Source organism: Schistocerca serialis, chromosome 1, assembly GCF_023864345.2.
Source record: "Schistocerca serialis cubense isolate TAMUIC-IGC-003099 chromosome 1, iqSchSeri2.2, whole genome shotgun sequence".
NCBI lineage: Eukaryota > Metazoa > Arthropoda > Insecta > Orthoptera > Acrididae > Schistocerca > Schistocerca serialis.
Genome location: NC_064638.1, coordinates 716,989,202 through 717,006,906, shown reverse-complemented (window position 1 = coordinate 717,006,906; position 17,705 = coordinate 716,989,202). Strand labels below are relative to the sequence as shown.

The following is a 17,705-nucleotide window of genomic DNA, read 5'->3' as shown; positions in this document are numbered from 1 at the left end:
ATGGTCTGATGAATCACAATATCTTCTTCATCATGCCAATGGTAGGGTGCGAACCCGATGTCTTCCAGGGGAAAAGCTCCTTGACACCTACACTGTGAGGCATACATGAGTCCAGTGGAGCTAGCGAAATGCATGATGATGGCCAAGGAGCATCATACACTGGTTGCAGACAAAGTACACCCCTTCATGATGGTCATGTGGCATTTTTCACAAGGCCAGAAGTGAGATGGAATGGTTCGAGGAACACAGTGACGAGTTCCAACTGATGTGCCAGCCCGCAACTCGCCAGATCTGAAACTGATCAAACACACCTAGGATGTGATTGAACATGGCATCAGAGCTCACTGGATCCCCTCCCCGGCATTTATGGGAATTAGGTAACTTTCGTGTGCAGATGTGGTGCCATCCAGTGAAGTACAAAGACCTCATTGCTCCCTTGCCACAATGCGTCGTCGCTGTTATCAATGCCAACGGTGAACACACTGGCTATTAGGTAGGTGGTCAAAGTTCTGGCTGATCAGTACATAAGAAAAAAAATGTTCACATAAACCATCGCTTCCTATCCAGAATTCAGAGTGGAATCTTATTATGGTGCACAAGTCTACCACTTTGCCAGTAAAGATCAGGCATGTATCATTAAACCTCCACTAATCAGAAACAAAACATTTACCAAACACTTGAACTCTGGATTGTAAACCTAGTTAAGATTAATTTTCATATTTAATATGTTTTTAAATTCTGTAGTATACAGATGGGTGTTTTGAATCTGTAAAGGTCCATAAACAATTAGTACGCAGCTGCAAATAGAAGAAGTAGCTCTTTTTTAATAAGTAACTGCTTTCCTCCTCTAAAGCTGTCTATAATCCAAAGGTTTGAACACATCACTTTACTAACCATGGTCCTACACATTTTCAACATTAAAGATTAAATGGCAAATTGTAGGACCAACTGGGAGTTCATAAACCATAAAAGGTTACTGAGAAACGTGAGATAGGAAATTTGAATCCACCAATATTTAAGAAGAAAGTAAGAGTACCTTATTAGCAATTCTAATAATTTTTCAAAATGTTTGGACTCTTGAATACAATTTCTATTTAACACTGATGTTCTCTCTCTCTCTCTCTCTCTCTCTCTCTCTCTCTCTCTGTGTGTGTGTGTTTTTTTTAAAGCCGTCAACTTCTTGTTAGCATACTTTACAGAAGTTGCTTGCAAAGGTGACTGCTTCTTTTGATTAATAACTTAACTCATTCCACATCCCACAAGGTATTTACAGAGTACAATGTGTGAAAAAAACACCATCCGGCCACCAAAGGTCCCAAACAATGGAAGAAAAACAGTTACATCAAAGAAAGACAAGGCCAAAATTTACAACTCCTCTGAGGATACATCAATCCAAGGTGTTCAGTCATTTATTCATAACAATGTGAGGTCAGATAGTGCTGGACACTTACTATGAATGCAATTGGTGTGTCCTCCAGTCTTGCAACATTACACTTTTAATATCTTAAATTCAGACAAAGGCACAGTTCAAGTGACATTTCAGAACAATGATATAGGTTTTAGAGAGAGAGAGAGAGAGAGAGAGAGAGAGAGAGAGAGAGAGAGAGAGAGAGAGAGAGAGAGAGAGAGAGAGAGCTGGTTATGGTTAGCCATCCTCCATTTTAATGCAAGTATCAAGTATGAAGGCCTGTTCACACATGCAAACGCTACGGATTAAGTTACGAGAAACACTCATATCTCCAGATCTGGCCTTTTACAAAACTTTTGTGCTGGATGCAGACAATTTCTGCTTTAACTGAGGAATCCCTAAGGCATGACCCCATCGTTAGTTAACAGAAACAATGTTGTGTTGTTGCAAAGGCATCGTGGTCTACTGCTGGGAAGTAATGGTATTAAAAGAAGATTTACAGATGATATATAAATACTCATTATCTAGTTTCAAACTGTTTGAGTAATGGATGCTATGCATTGTTGCAAAATATGCATTTGAAGTCCTTAGTTTCAATTTTAGACAAATTATGAGGGTTTTAGATTCACTAAAAGTTATCTTTTTTGTACTAATGCAAACAAAGAATCTTATTTTTTCTTATCTGGTAGCAATATGTCATCTTAATAACCAGAGAGGAAGCCTTTAATAAAACTAATATTACAATTATTTTGAAATACAATTCAAATATCTCAGAATAAAATTACCAGTTCCATATGACACATACAAATAGTAACTAAAACTTTGTTACTTTCTATACAGTTACAGCTGTATTACAGAATCTATCTCTAAATAGTGACTTACTTCCTAACAGTTTATAGCATTTTTACACACACACGTTGGTAGAATTAATGTTTTTAAAAGTTTGTATGCCACATTTGTGAGGAAAAAAAAAGAAGAAATTAAGGAACACTGATGAGCAGCCCAATATAAATGTTGTAAACAAGTATCACATTATCAATTTAACACAAGTATCACATCAATTTAAATTCATGATATAAAACATGAATTTTATCACTCCAGATGTCAAGGCACTTTGTTTCTCACGCAGGCTTCATGCATAAAGGACAGACCCGTTTCTGGAAGAAGGAAAAAAAGAAATGATAATATAGTATTAATTTCAAGGTGGAAAAAGAAACCTGCAGACAAAAACGTGACCCATGAACTGTTAAACTGTCACTGCATTTGAACAGAACATAAAAATAGTAAGGGTCAGTAAAGCTGAAACAGTAAGAAGTACTTATCCAAACAGAGAACAAACAGCGGTTAAACATTGCATACCTCTTTTTTGCAATTCTGAAATCACAAACTGTACTTAACATAACTGAATCTGAAACTTCTGACTTGTGCCATAAGATGCAATTTCTACTATCAAGTCTCAGACCATCTTGTTTTGCAGAAGTGAGTAACAGTCACAAAAACTGAGATTAAACATGTGAAATGGCAATGTATAGCTTACTAAAGAAATTTATGTACAGAGCCCTAAGGAGGATTTTGACTGTAATTTTAAACTTCAAAGGAAATTGTCATTTTCACAGAAAGGGATTTGGTGAAACTCTCACTCCAGTATCAATATAAAATCAATTTGGTGTTACTGTCTGGGTCACATTTCTTAACCTTTTGTCAGTCAGAAAATAGTTCAGCATCATCATCTTTTCAACTATTAAAAGGCCTAGTTAAAGTTTTAATTATCACCTCAATGGAAAAAAAAAATGATTTGGTATGTATTTAATTTGTATGTACATGCCTACAGTTCAGGTACACATCAAAATTTGTGCAAAAGTATCTTAGTATGTCATTAATGGAGCTGAAACAATATGATGCATCACATTGACAAAGTGGATAATGAGCTGTGCTGTTTTACTTGGACTCCTCTGCTGGCATACTATGTTACTGTGGGTTTCAATGTGTACCAGGCCAGCAGACATGTATCTGCAAACAAATGAAAAAATTACAGAATTTTTTTTTAAGATGATGCTTAAAACTTAATGAATACCCCAATATTTATCTGCAAACTCAAGTTTGGATTCTTATCCAGACATTTCCAATATGTCTTTGGAAGGAAGAAACATTTCTCTGCTCTTCTTACAACACAATGAGCAATTTTTTTCTCTCCACGCGCAAGAATTATGATAGATGTTTTAACCTGTACAATATTTAGTTTGTCTGGCATTTACACCAGTCTCAATAAATGAATATTACTAATGCCTTTAAGATGTCGTCCCCCCCCCCCCCCCCCCCCAATTGCTTTGTATGGAACCCTCTTTGCCTGCAAATGTACATAATTGCAAGTGTTAGTTCACTATTTAAAAGTTGGTCACTGAGACAGAAAGTGAAATTTAAATGGACATAAACTTAAAAACTATTTTGATGATATTCATTTACAGCTCCTAGCAACTGATCACTAAACTTTAGAAAAAGGGGATGGGTTCTGAGGAATCTGATGGCCAGTAATTTTGCAAGCCACATATCATGTCATCAATGAAAGTGTTTCATACAACCATAAGAGAATTTAAAAATCTATAAACTGAATTAGAAGCAGATTACAATGCAAAATGGTTGTACTAAACATTGTGAATGCCCTGCAGATTGATGTGGTTGGTATCCTGAGAGGATTGTATTACATTTACATGCTGAGAAAACAGACATCTGTCAACCACAAAAATGTATAGGAACCAATTGTTCAGGTAAATTGATAATTTTGAGAAATATGGATGTACAACATACTGCTCAATGTTAAAGAAAAGTAGCATCCAGTTTTACCATTTAGTCATGCAATATTTTGATTCCAAGACAGCAAACCTCTTTTCCAGCTTTAGACACACATTTATTTTAAATAAAAAAATAATAAAAAACTATTCTGTATCAGTTAACAACCTGTAGTCACCACAACAGGCTTTACAGAACATGAACCTTCTGAAGGTAGAATGCTAAAGGTTGATACACCACAACAATCAGTTTCTTATAACAGTACGTGTTCAGAAAATAAAGCCTCCTAATTCTTTCTAATAATGGAATCTAAATTATAAGACATTGTTACCTGTTATGCAATGTTAATATTAGTGCTTCCTCAACATTTCTTCACCTCCATTTGCAAGAACGTGAAGTAATTGGGGAATATCTCAAGTGGAGGACTTAAAGGAAGCATATGGTCAGAGCTGAGGATACGCAAGTCCATGCTTGCATACAGTATGAACAGGAAACATCAGCACAAACAATTCACACCCTGATCCATACCAATTAAATACTGAAATGAAATGAATAAATAACTTTGCTGGACTGCTATTAATTAGGGTGTGTAAGTTGCCTTATTTCATAAATATACCTGGAACAGGTAAGAAGAGCCAGCCAACAAAACTTTTTGAACATTATGATCAATGGTCACCAACAATGGCCCAGTTCTCACTGCAATTCTGTGACTTCTGCCAACAATGTTTGCACCTCACTTTTGTTTCATTCCATCTCAAGACCAATAGAAAGCTGGATGTATGGAGTGAGCTTTGAGCGAGTCATGCTGAAACAGTTGCACTTAAGAGGGACAAGCCTTACATTAGTCTATTCTGAAACACAACACAGATGCTAAGTACACAGTCAGTCCAGTGGCTTATTGGTTACCCTCTTGTCTGGGTTGTTGATTTTGTTTGATATCTAAGATGGCTTTTGCTAACTGCCCATGCCACACAATTGCTGGATGTAGACTGGTCACGGAGGATTACATACAGTTCACTGTATCACCATGGGCCCATGCAGCAATCTGTACTAATATCATTAGCATCCACTGTGAAATGGATTTTCCTCTAGCAAGATGCAGCTGACTCTGCTACCACTGAATTTTTATGTCATACCAGCCCTCCACATCAACATCAAAGGCATTGCCAGACAAAGAGCACAACATATTAGAGAAGTCCCACTGCTGAGACTCAGATTACAGCCATTGGTTTTGCCATGAGGATACTGCACCTACTCAGTAGAGAGGAATGTTCCACATTCTCATTACATGGATAAGCATAACCAGTTCAGTTCAGGCTTCCACCATCAAGTGACCAATATCCACAATGTGCACACTGGGAAATTCGAGAACAAAGGGAACAAACACTGGAAGTTAAGTGGGCAACTATTTTCTTTTAGCTTAAAAGCTACTCCAGGCGGATCTGTGAGCAGAGCACAAATCAAGAGGAGGGGAGGGGAGGTGTTCATGGATGTGTCCTAACAAAAGCCTTCAGTAGGGCATGATGAACTTCGCAAGAGACTGAACGTGGACTGCTGTTGCGACTCTGTATCCAGGACTCCACTGAGTGGAGTCAAAGAGGATCTTGGCCAGGGAGGGGAGTCGGGAATCTCCAAACACAGCTTACAGTGGGAGATACCCCAACCCTCACCGCCCCACCCCAACACCAGAGTGAGATTAAACACCGCAAAACTGAGAATAAAAACCAATTTCCCAGAGGAAACTTGAGAACCAGTTCGACTATCTGGGAATCGTCAGCCAACATTAAAGGTAAAGTGCGGGGAAATCTGTACTTAGAACACAGAGCCAAAAGGAGGGGGCATTCCACCAAAATGTGGGCTACTGACTGGAAGGCTCCACAACCACAAAGTGGGGGCAGCTCATTACACAAAAGAAAACCATGCGTCAGCCTCGTATGGCCGATGCGGAAACGACACAGTGTGGTCGAGTCTTTTCAGGAGAGGCAGACGGAAGAACGCCACGGGCCTGGTGTCACCTTAATCACACGAAGTTTATTAGACAGGGAGGTAGCCTCCCAAGAGTTGGCCCATGATTGTGCGAAGTGGGATTTGATGCGAAGCCTCAAATCCGCTGCAGGAGGGGCTACAGAGAACGGGGTAAGTGACTGCTCCCCCAGCCAAACGATCAGCAAGCTCATTACCTGAGATACCCACATGGCCAGGGACTCAAAGAAAGTCAATGAAACAAGCAGCACGGTGAAGATCAGCGAGATGGTCATGGATGGCCGAGACCAATGGATGGTTGGAAAAACAGCGGTCAATAGCCAGAAGGCCACTCATTGAGTCCATACATAACAAAACGCGGTTGTGTTGGGACTGTTTAATAAAGGTAAGGGGCCTGGGAAATTGCCATCAATTCTGCAGTAAACACCCCACATGTAGGTGGCAGGAGATGATTTTCCATGCCAACAGAGGACATGAAGGCATATCCCCCACGATCAGCAGATTTACAGCCATCGGTGTAAAAAACAACAGCATCCCGAAACTTCGATAAAATTCGGCGGAAAAAGCAACGGAACACCATCGGGGGGATGGAATCTTTCGGACCTCGGCGGAGATCCATCCGAATTCTGGGCCGAAGAACTAAGCGGGGGGGGGGGGGGCATGGAAGACAGGACTAAGAAGGAATCCGAAAATCACAGCGAAGAGACGCAAGGCGGAGCCCAACTGGTAAACCCGCCTGAGGGCGGGAATCAGGTGGGCGACGTCCATGGTCTGGGAACAGGATAGAATAGGAAGGATGAGTGGGAGAGGAATGGACAGCGATTGCATAAGAACCAGAAGCTGGGACTGCTGAACAAAAAGGGGGGTGGGGGGTGGGATCCCAGCTTCAACCACGAGACTATCAACAGGGCTAGTAGGGAAGGCACCGGTGGCCAAACGGATACCACGATGGTGGACTGGATCCAGCAGGTGCAGTGTGGAAGGAGCAGCTGAACCATAAACTTGACAACCAACTCCAAGCGAGACAGCAGTAAAGCACGATAAAGGCGAAGAAGGATGGAGCGGTCTGTACCCCAAGAGGTGTGGGCAAGGAAGTGAAGGACATTGAGTTTACAGAAACATCCTACCTTCAGAAGTCTGATATGAGGCAGCCAAGTGAGCTCGTTGTCGAAAAGACCCAGGAAACAAAACTGTGGGACCACAAGTAATCGTCGTGCATCGAGATGGAGCTCCGGATCATAGTATGGCGACGGAAGTGGACCACCCACGATTTTAAAGGAGATAATTGAAACCCATGTGAAAGGGCCCATGCAGAGGCACGCCGAATAGCTCCCTGGAGCTGCCGCTCTGCAGAGGCCATCGAAGACGAACTAACCCAAATGCAGAAATCATCTACATACAGAGCAGGGGCCACCGAAGGAACAACGGAGGCCACAAGTCCATCAATAGCAATGAGGAAAAGAAGTACACTCAATACAGAACCCTGTGGGATGCCAGTCTCCCGGGTCCATGGACAACTAAAACCAGTACCAACCTGAACCCTGAACGACCGATGGAACAAGAACTGGCAGATAAAAATTGGGAGTGGGCCCCGAAGACCCCACTGATGAAGTGTAAGTAAGATGTGATGGCACCAAGCCATGTCATAGGCCTTGCAAAGGTCAAAAAATAATGCAACCAAATGGTGGCTCTGGGAAAAAGTCTGCCGAACTGTGGATTCCAAGCGAAGTAAATGACTGATCGGAGACCGGCCCTCTCGGAAGCCACACTGGTAAGGGGACAATACATCCCGAGATTTGAGGACCCAATTGAGCCAATGGGCTACCATCCATTCAAGTAACTTGCAAACAACATTTGTCAGACTAATTGGCCGATAGATTTCAACAAACAGGGGGTTCCGATCAGGCTTAAGCACAGGAACCACGATGCTATCCCTCCACTGAGAAGGGAAGTCAACCTGGAGCCAAATATGGTTAAACACCCACAGAAGATGTTGCCGTTGTTGAGCACTGAGATGTTGAAGCAGTTGGTTATGAATGGAGTCTGGGCCAGGGGCTGTATCATGAGAAGAAAGTGCGGAAAGAAATTCCCATTCAGTAAAAGGTTTGTTGTAAGATTCTGACTCACAAGGGGTAAAACATAAGGCGGAAGCTTCGCCCCGCTGTTTCTGGTGAAGGAAAGCAGCCAGATAGGAGGCTGATGCTGATCCCATTGCAAAATGGTTCGCAAGATGTTCCGTGAGAATCAGTGGGTCCGTACAAAGGCCATCCAGGAGGTGAAGGCCTGGGAGGGTGGACTGCCGATGGCAACCTTGGAGAGAGCGAAGTGTAGCCCATACCTGTGACGTAGGGACAGTAGAACCAGGGCGAGAAACAAAGTGCTCCCAACACATCTGTTTGCTCTGTTTGATTAAGTAACAGGCTTTAGCACGAAGGTGTTTAAAGGTAATAAGATTGGCAATGGATGGGTGCCTCTTAAGGTGTTGCAGAGCTCGACGGTGATCACAGATGGCAATGGCAATGGCCGTGCTCCACCACAGACTTGCGGGCAGCAAAATGGTCCAGATGAGTGCGGTACAGCAAAGCTAGCAGCGCGAACAATCACATCAGACACGTCACATAGATATCATCAATACAAACTGACAAAGAGAGAGAAAACACTACCTGTGCAGTGTATAGAGGCCACTCGGCGCGTTGGAAAGACCAACGAGGTAACTTGTCCATTGGGGAGTGGGAAGGGAGCAGAGAATCAACGGGAAATGGTCACTATCACAAAGGTCGTCATGTGGTGACCAGTGTAATGAAGGGAGGAGGGAGGGAGGAGAAAGACAAAGATCAATGGCAGAAAAGGTACTATGACTGGCACTGAAGTGAGTAGAGGAGCCATCTTTAAGAAGGCACAAGTCGTGGTCGGCAAGAAACTGGTCTATGAGAAGACCTCGTCTAGATAGAAATGCACTTCCCGACAAGGGATGATGAGCATTAAAATCCCCCAGAAGGGGGAAGTTGCTGAAGAAGGGCAGTTAAGGCAGCAGGTGTAAGAGTCCTGTCAGGAGGGAGATAAAGATTGCAAACCGTGACCTCAGAGTCCAGGTGGACCCTAACAGCAACCACTGCCAATGTAGTTTGAAGAGGAATCCATGTGCTAGCAACGTCTGTACGAACCAACATACAAATGCCACCAGAGTCCCGCAGGGGGTCGACCCAATTTCGACAGAAAACACAGAACCCACAGAGGGTCAGTGAGTGATCATCAGTAAAACGAGATTCCTGTAGAACCACACAAGCTGCAGAGTAAGACAAAATACGGGATTTCAACTCCAAAAGGTGATAGTAATATCCATTACAATTCCATTGGATAACCACAGAACGATGATTCAAATGGGGGTTGAACAGGCTAAAGGCAGTTATGCCGCCGGGTCACCACCCGTCACCGACAAGGAGAGGGTGACATCCATGAACAACAGGTCAGAATCAGGTTGCGAAGCCGGGGATGGGACCTCTGGTGACACCAGAGGCTCCTTTTCCTGGGACTTATGTTTCTTCTTCTTTTCTGTTTGAGATTCATGAGGGCTGTGTGGCATAAAGGAGCCAGCTGCAGCAAGATCGGGAACAGAAAGAGATCGGGCGGCCTGAGGGCCCACAGACCGTGATTCTCACAGTCATCACATGGCAGCAGACCTTTGGCCTGGAAGGGGTAACCCAGGAGGGGCACCCTTGACTGGCAGACGCCGAAGAAGTGGGACACTTCTCTGGCTGGGGAGGGGGAGCAGCACCTGGAGGAGAAGGTGTCGGAGCAGGGAAGGGGGGGAGGAAGGGGTGAAGATGTAACTAAAGCATAACCAGACGTCATGGACACAGGGTGAAGACTTGCATACTTCTTACAAGCCTCAGTGTAGGTTAAACGATCAAGGGACTTATACTCCTGTATCTTCTTTTCTTTATATACTGGGCAATCTGGTGAACATGGAGAATTATTGCCATGACAATTAACACACACAGGAGGGGGAACATAGCAACTCCCCTCATGGATGGATGTCCACAATCACCACAGAGAGGGGCCTGCGAACAGCGGAAAGACATGTCCAAAACGCAAGCACTTAAAACACCTCATAGGAGGTGGGATGTACGGCTTCACGTCAAATCGATAAACCATAATCTTTACTTACTCAGGGAGGGTATCCGCTTCAAAGGCCAGGATAAAGACACCAGTATCAATGTGATTGTCCTTCGGACCCTTCTGAACACGCTGAACAAAGTGAACACCCCGCTGTCCGAGATTGTCCCGAAGTTCCTCATCAGTTTGAAGGATGAGGTTCTGTGAAAAATCACACCTTGAACCATATTTAGAGACTGGTGGGGGGGTAATGAACACAGGAACTGTGCCATGATGGTAACAGGCACGAAGCGCTGCAAACTGGGCAGCTGAAGCTGCTTTGATCAACAATGAACCCGACTGCATCTTGCTCAGAGTGTCCACTTCGCCAAACTTGTCTTCAACGTGTTCCACAAAAAATGAAGGTTTGGTATTGGTGAAAGTATCCCCATCAGTCCTAGTGCAAACCAGATAGCGGGGGAAAGGTTTCGCTCGTAGCCGACGGGCCTGACCCTCCTCCCAGGGGGTAGCCATGGAAGGGGAGCCCGAAGGGGCAGTAGAAGCAGCACTAAAAGAATCAGTTCCACACGGAGGGACAGTCACAGAAGAACGGCCCGAGTTCTGGACCCATATGCATTTCATTTGCATAGCGTCTGCCCCAATACCACCCACTCCAATAAGGGGCTCTCCTCATGGGATCCCCCCAGGCACAGCAAGGGCCGTCTGGCATGGCAGCCATTGCCGTTAGTTCCAATGCTCCAGGGCGACAAGCAACCACTCCTAGGCTTACACGAGGTGGTCACAGCTCACAAATCAGAAGTGTAATCCCTGTGTTTTCAGGGGGCTCAACCAAAAGGGTACATAGCGACCCCACCACACAGGCTGACTACCGTGCTGGCTATGCACCCTAGCATCAGACAACGATGTGAAAGAAAAGGTGGAATGAACTAGGAGGGTACACGTCAGAGACACTAGGTAAGGTGCTCTTCCCCAAATGGCTCACACTACGGAACAGAAATTTAGTAATGGAGGTCAAACCCCAGAGGGGGACCAGGGAATGCCAAAAGGATGAGGTGATTAGGCAACAAAACCAAATTGCAAAACCCGCATAACCAGGAGGATAGTGGGGCCAACATAAGCAAGGACACCAAGAGAGGAAGAGGAGAGGGCGAAGGGGAAGGACCAAGGAGAGGAAGGGCAAGGAAATGCAGCTCTAGAAAGAAGGAAGGCTGCAATAGCTCGGGGCCCGTGCTTGCCACGCACGTTCTCACGAAAGAACCGCGTGACCCCTGGGGCGTGTCTGTGAAGAACTGCAATAGATGGCAAAATTGTCAACAAAATAGGAGCCGGAGATGCCCGGTGGGAAACAAGCCATTATAGGGTTAATGACGATACAGAGGATGACGCTCAGGATGGAGGCCTGAGGCACGCCGTTTTCCTGGATAAAGGTGTCCGAGAAGGCAGAACCCACACGTACTTTGAAAACTCTGTCTTTTAAAAATTCCTCCAGGAAATGGAGCAGGTGGCCCCCAAAAGCCCCACGTGTAGAGAGTACAGAGGGTACCAGTCCCTCGAGTCCCTCGGCAGGTGTTGTACACTTTCTCCTAATCGAAAAACACAACCAAAATCTGGGATTTCTGCAGAAAACAATTCATGACCTGAGTGGACAAAGTGATGAGATGATTAACTGCAAGGCGGTGCACTGAAAATCCACACTGTGTAGTGCTTAATAAATTATGAGACTCAAGCCACCATACTAGCCAGGCATGAATCACATGTTCCATCACTTTGCAAACACAGCTAGTGAGAGAGCTGGTGCAGTGGCCACAAGGAAAGTGTTTGTCCTTATCGGACTTAGGTATGGATATGGCAGTGGCTTCACACCAGCGTCTGGGAAATGTGGCCACCTGCTACTGTCAGGCTGGACACTGGGCAATGGATCTTGGTTTCAGAGAGCTGTCAAAGAGGAAGAGGGGATGGAACTGTTAAAAGGACAAGTGAACGAAATCCAGCTAGCTTTTTTGTTATCCTGAATAACATGACAGCACCGTGCATGCGCCTATTTATAATGAATGCAGTTTGCCATGGTAGGATGACAGTTAAAAACACAGACAGCAAACCTCTGCACGTGAATTGCATTCAGGCACTCATCAGTCCACCAAAGGGCTGGGACATGGTGTGGTAAAGATGAAGTGCAAGGAATGGAACGTTCTGCGGTGGTAAGGATAATATTTGTACAGCATTCCACCTGGTCATCACAACTGGGGAAATAGTGTTTGTCAAAGGTCATTAGGGAGGAGTAACGCCTGCAATTGGCCTTAGTAAGCTGTGATTTGGGTGTGCACAGAGGTAGGGTAGGAATCAGCAAATGGACAGCACATGGGAAACGGTCACTCAAGTAGGTATCAGGAAGAACGGACCACTCTAGATGATGGACAAGATGTGCAGTGCAGAAGGATAGGTCCAAATGGGAATAGGAGTGTGAGGAGTCTGAAAGGAACGTGGGTGCTCCTATGTTAAGGCAGGAAACATTAAGTTGATTAAGAAAGTCAGCCAAGAGGGCACCTTTCGGACAGGTTCTGGGACAACCCCAAATGGGATGGTGAGTATTAAAGTCACTGAGCAGCAGAAATGGGTGAGGTAGCTGTCCAATAAGCTGGAGGAAGTTGGCCCTGGTGACATTGAATGGCAGAGGGATGTAAACAGTTCAAAGGGAAAAGGCCAAGTGAGGAAAGAAAAGGCAAACTGCAACAGCTTGAAGACAGGTAGTCAGGGAGACGGGTTGACTATGAATGTCATCCTGTATGAGCAGCATGACTCCCCCATGAGATGGAATGCCGACCTCAGGTGGAAGGTCAAAACGGACCAGGGAGAAATGTGAAAGCTCAAAGCGGCCATGAGAACGCTATGTTGATTTCTGAAGGCAGAATACAAGTCGATGCTGCGATTCTCAATGCAGCCTTAAATCCTCTTTGTTGGATTGAAGGCCACGAATGTTCCATTGGAGCAGAGTCCTCATGAGGAAAAAATGAAGAGGTGTAATCTCAGCAGCTGCAGGATGCCAGTCTGCAAAGACACGCTGCGACAGGACACAGAGGCAGGAAGATACTGCTCTACGAGGTCCACAGAAGTGTCTGCTTTCTTCTGCTGTCAGCATGTGAAGTCCAACACAGAAAAACGATTGGTGGTGCGCACCGGCGACACAGGGCTGACCAGGCAAAGGTATCATGTGGCGGCACCAAAGAGGATCTTCGTGTCGGTGAAGGAGAAGACTGTTTGCCTTTGTTGGACTTCTTCGAGCCTTTCCGATTAGCAGAGGAAGACACAGGTTTTGGTTGGCTGGAGGGACATAGGAAGTCTTCACGGGAGTATTCCTTCTGTCCTTTCTGGCCTGCCACTTGTGTAGTTAGTGACTTTGCCCCACGAGGCGAGAGTCTGATGGCTTGTTGCACAGCTGGATGAGGGCACTGTGATGCTACCATAACACTGGGCGATTTCACAATCTCAGAGGTGAATTTGAGGTCGCATGTCTGCGTGGCCATGACCTTCATGGAGCAAGATGTAACAAGAACAGTACTTTATAAGTGCCAGATGGTAGAAAGCAAGGTTTGCGACTAGCCAAGAACTTGCAACCGACCTGGGAAGGAACTTTTTCCTTTACTCGGATCTCTCAGACAGCCCGCTCATTGAGATACTTAGGCCAATCTCGAGAGGAGGTGTCATGGTTGCCATTGCAGTTGATACAGCAGGGATGAGGCAGCACGCAATTGCTCTCATGCGCATACCTACCACAGGTTAACACATTTGGCTGGGTGTCAACAACACACCTGAGTGTGGTTGAAACGATGACATTGGCAGCAGTGCATTTGCTTCAGAATGTACAGTCAGACTTTGAGAAGCTCATAACCTGCTTTGACCTTGGACAGAAGCACCTCTCTATCAAAGATGAAAAAAAAAGTGCGTGTGGGCACTAAGTAGGCATATTCCTTTTTCATCACTCGACAGATGGCAATGACACCCTGATCTGAGAGGTATATTTGGATTTCGGCCTCAGTCAAACTGTTGAGTCACCTAGTGTAAATAATACCAAGGGAAGAATTCAGAGATCTATGGGTCTCAACACAAACAGGACAGCCATGGAGAAGTGAAGCGGCAAGCACTTCTTGTGCTTGAGAACCACTAGTAGTCAACCAAAGTGCCATTTCATAAACGAGAGCAGGATTTCACAGGGCTGGCAACTACATCAACACCTCTCTCAACAATAAATGGATTTACCGTTGCGAAGGACTGACCGTCTTTAGTATGTGAAACCACGAGGAATTGTGGAGCTGGGAAGGTCCTTGAATTGTTAGCCTCATTCAGTTTATATATTTTAGACATTGACTGTGAAGATGATTGGCTCATTGTGAGAAAATCTCCACAATTGTCAGCAACTCCAATTGCGCGCCCCTTCCGAATGGGGGCGCACCAGCCTTAGGTGATTGTTCACTCCTCATGAGCACCTGACAGAGGGACCAAATCGTCAATTTAGGAAGGTAGCAGCTCACGCAATGGCCCCTCCCTGGGCCTGGTCTTTACCAGGGAGTGCATGCGAACCCCATCTGTCAACTCGAGGCTGGGAATTACGCGTTACCCTAATCACCTGTTACATGTCGGACGATCGGACTGGCCTTTAGGGGCGTTGAGGGAGGATGAAGAAAAAAAGAGGAGCCTCAAACACCGAAGTAGAGGAAGGATAGGAGAAGGCAAACAAAGAAAAGAAACAGTTGCAATTCCTGAAATCCATCGTCTGTGGCAGGAGCACCGCAGTCCCGAGTCCTTTGACAAACCACAAAAATCCGCTGCATTGTGCCACACACAAACAGACCCAGACTGCAGGCAGATCGATGAAACTAGATCCGATGGGCTGGGCTTGCACATTAGTGGGAAATGATGGGCTTCAGATTGGCAGGCCCGATCCGTTACACACACACACAGAAATGGCCTGTGGTTTCGGCCCATTGTGGAAGTCCACTTGTGTGGCCAATAGGCTATTCACGTGTCACAGACACCACATTGTTGAAATGAGACCATGCTGATCAATCCATGCAACAGATAACTTGCACAAATACTCTGAGAATCAGTACAAATGTGGACAGGTATCAACTCACCATAAAGATGATCACCAAGCCGCAGACAGGCACATAGAAAAGAATCACACTCTCGGAACTAAATTTTCAGCCATAGCCTTTGTCAGAAAACAAGAGCACACACACAATCACAGTGTCACTCAGACACAACTCACGCATGCAAGACCGCCAACTCTAGCCACTGTGTCAACAATCTGAGAATCAGATCCAAACAAACCACTCCTCCTGCCTACCTGCCTCTCGTCGGCAGCTGCTAGGCTAATGGCAAGAAGTGGTGGCAGCACTGACTGCAAGCTGAGGAGAGTGGTAGGATGGGGAGAAGCAGTAAGAATGAGGGTGTAGGGAAGTAGCGCACATACTCAGCTGCGCCCAGCCAGTAACAATGCATGGGACATCTCAGTAAACAAACCATTTCATCTACTGAGACAAAAACGAGCTTTTTCCTGTGTTTTTTTTTCCAAATTTCCCTGAAATGTTTGAAATTCACTGATATTCCTTGATTTCCAGAACTTGTGGCAACCCTGCAATTACAATGTCATTGGCTAACCTTGAAGATTTTATTTCTTCGAAATGGATTTTAATTCCTACTCCAAATTTTTCTTTTGTTTCCTTTACTGCTTGCTCAATATACAGATTGAATAACATCGGAGATAGGCTACAAACCCGTCTCACTTTCTTCTCAACCACTGCTTCCCTTTCATGCCCCTCGACTCGTAATGGCCATCTGGTTACTGTAAATAGCCTTTTGCTCCCTGTATTTTACCCCTGCCACCTTCAGAATTTGAAAGAGAGTATTCCAGTCAACATTGTCAAAAGCTTTTTTCAAGTCTACAAATGCTGGAAACTTAGGTTTGCCTTTCCTTAACCTGTCTTCTAAAGTAAGTCGTAGAGTCAGTATTCAGTATTGCCTCGGGTGTTCCAAAATTTTTATAAAATTCAAACTGATCTTCCCCAAGGTCGGCTTCTACCAATTTTTCCATTTGTTTGTAAAGAATTTGTGTTAGTATTTTGCAACCATGACTTGTTAAACTGATAGTTCGGTAATTTTCACACCTGTCAACACCTGCTTTCTTTGGGATTGGAATTATTATATTATTCTTGAAGTCTGAAGGTATTTCGCCTGTCTCACACATCTTGCTCGCCAGATGAAAAAGTTTTGTCACGGCTGGCTCTCCCAAGGCTATCAATGGAACGTTGTCTATTTCCGGGGCCTTGTTTGAATTTAGGCTGTCAGTGCTCTGTCAAATTCTTCACACAGTATCATATCTCCCATTTCGTCTTCATCCTCTTTCATTTCTATTATATTGCCCTTAAGTGCATCACCTGGTAGAGACCTTCTATGCACTCCTTCCACCTTTCTCTTCTTTTCTTAGGACAGGTTTCCCATCTGAGCTTTTGATACTCATACAGGTGGTTCTCTTTTCTCCAAAGGTCTCTCTAACTTTGCTGTAGCCAGTATCTATCTTACCCCTAGTGATATATGCTTCTACATCCTTACATTTGTCCTCTAGCCGTCCCTACTTAGCCATTTTGCATCTTCTGTTGATCTCATTTTTGAGACATTTGTATTCCTTTTCACCTGCTTCATTTACTGCATTTTCATGTTTTCTCCTTTCATCAATTAACTTCAGTATCTTCTGTTACCCAAGGGTTTCTACTAGTCATCTTTTTATCTCCTTGATCCTTTGCAGCCTTCACTATTTCATCTCTCAAAGCTACCTACTCTTCTCCTTCTATATTTCTTTCTCCTGTTCTTGTCAACTGTTCCCTAATGCTCTCAGTGAAACACTCTACAACTTCTGGTTCTTTCAGTTTATCCAGGTCCCATCTCCTTAAATTTGTACCTTTTTGCAGTTTCTTCAGTTTTAATCTGCAATTCCTAACCAATAAATTGTGGTCAAAGTCCACATCTGCCTCTGGAAATGTCTTACAATTTACAACCCGGTTCCTAAATCTCTGTCTTACCATAACATAATCTATGTGAACCTTCCAATGTCTCCAGGCCTCTTCCACATATACAACCTTCTTTTATGATTCTTAAACCAAGTAAGTTAGGCTCTGTGCAAAATTCTACCAGATGGCTTCCTCTTTCATATCTTACCCCCAGTCCATATTCACCTACTACTTTTCCTTCTCTTCCTTTTCCTACAATCTAATTCCAGTTGCCCATGACCATTAAATTTTCGTCTTCCTTAACTATCTGACTAACTTCTTTTATCACATCATACATTTCTTCAACTACTTCATCTGTGGAGCTAGTTGGCATATAAAGTTGTACTACTGTGGTAGGCGTGGGCTTCGTG

The 17,705-nt window shown here is 44.4% G+C and overlaps 1 protein-coding gene across 1 annotated transcript in view; it reads right to left on the bottom strand.

Annotated features, from left to right (window-relative positions):
- Positions 1-2,109: 2,109 nt before the first annotated feature.
- The window catches only part of LOC126481179 (uncharacterized), a 52,410-nt gene continuing 36,814 nt past the window's right edge, over positions 2,110-17,705 (bottom strand). Inside the window, exon 3 of the mRNA XM_050104754.1 lies at positions 2,110-2,565. Within this exon, the coding sequence (XP_049960711.1) occupies positions 2,530-2,565 (36 nt within the window). The 3' untranslated portion in view covers positions 2,110-2,529. The remainder of the gene's footprint in view (positions 2,566-17,705) is intronic.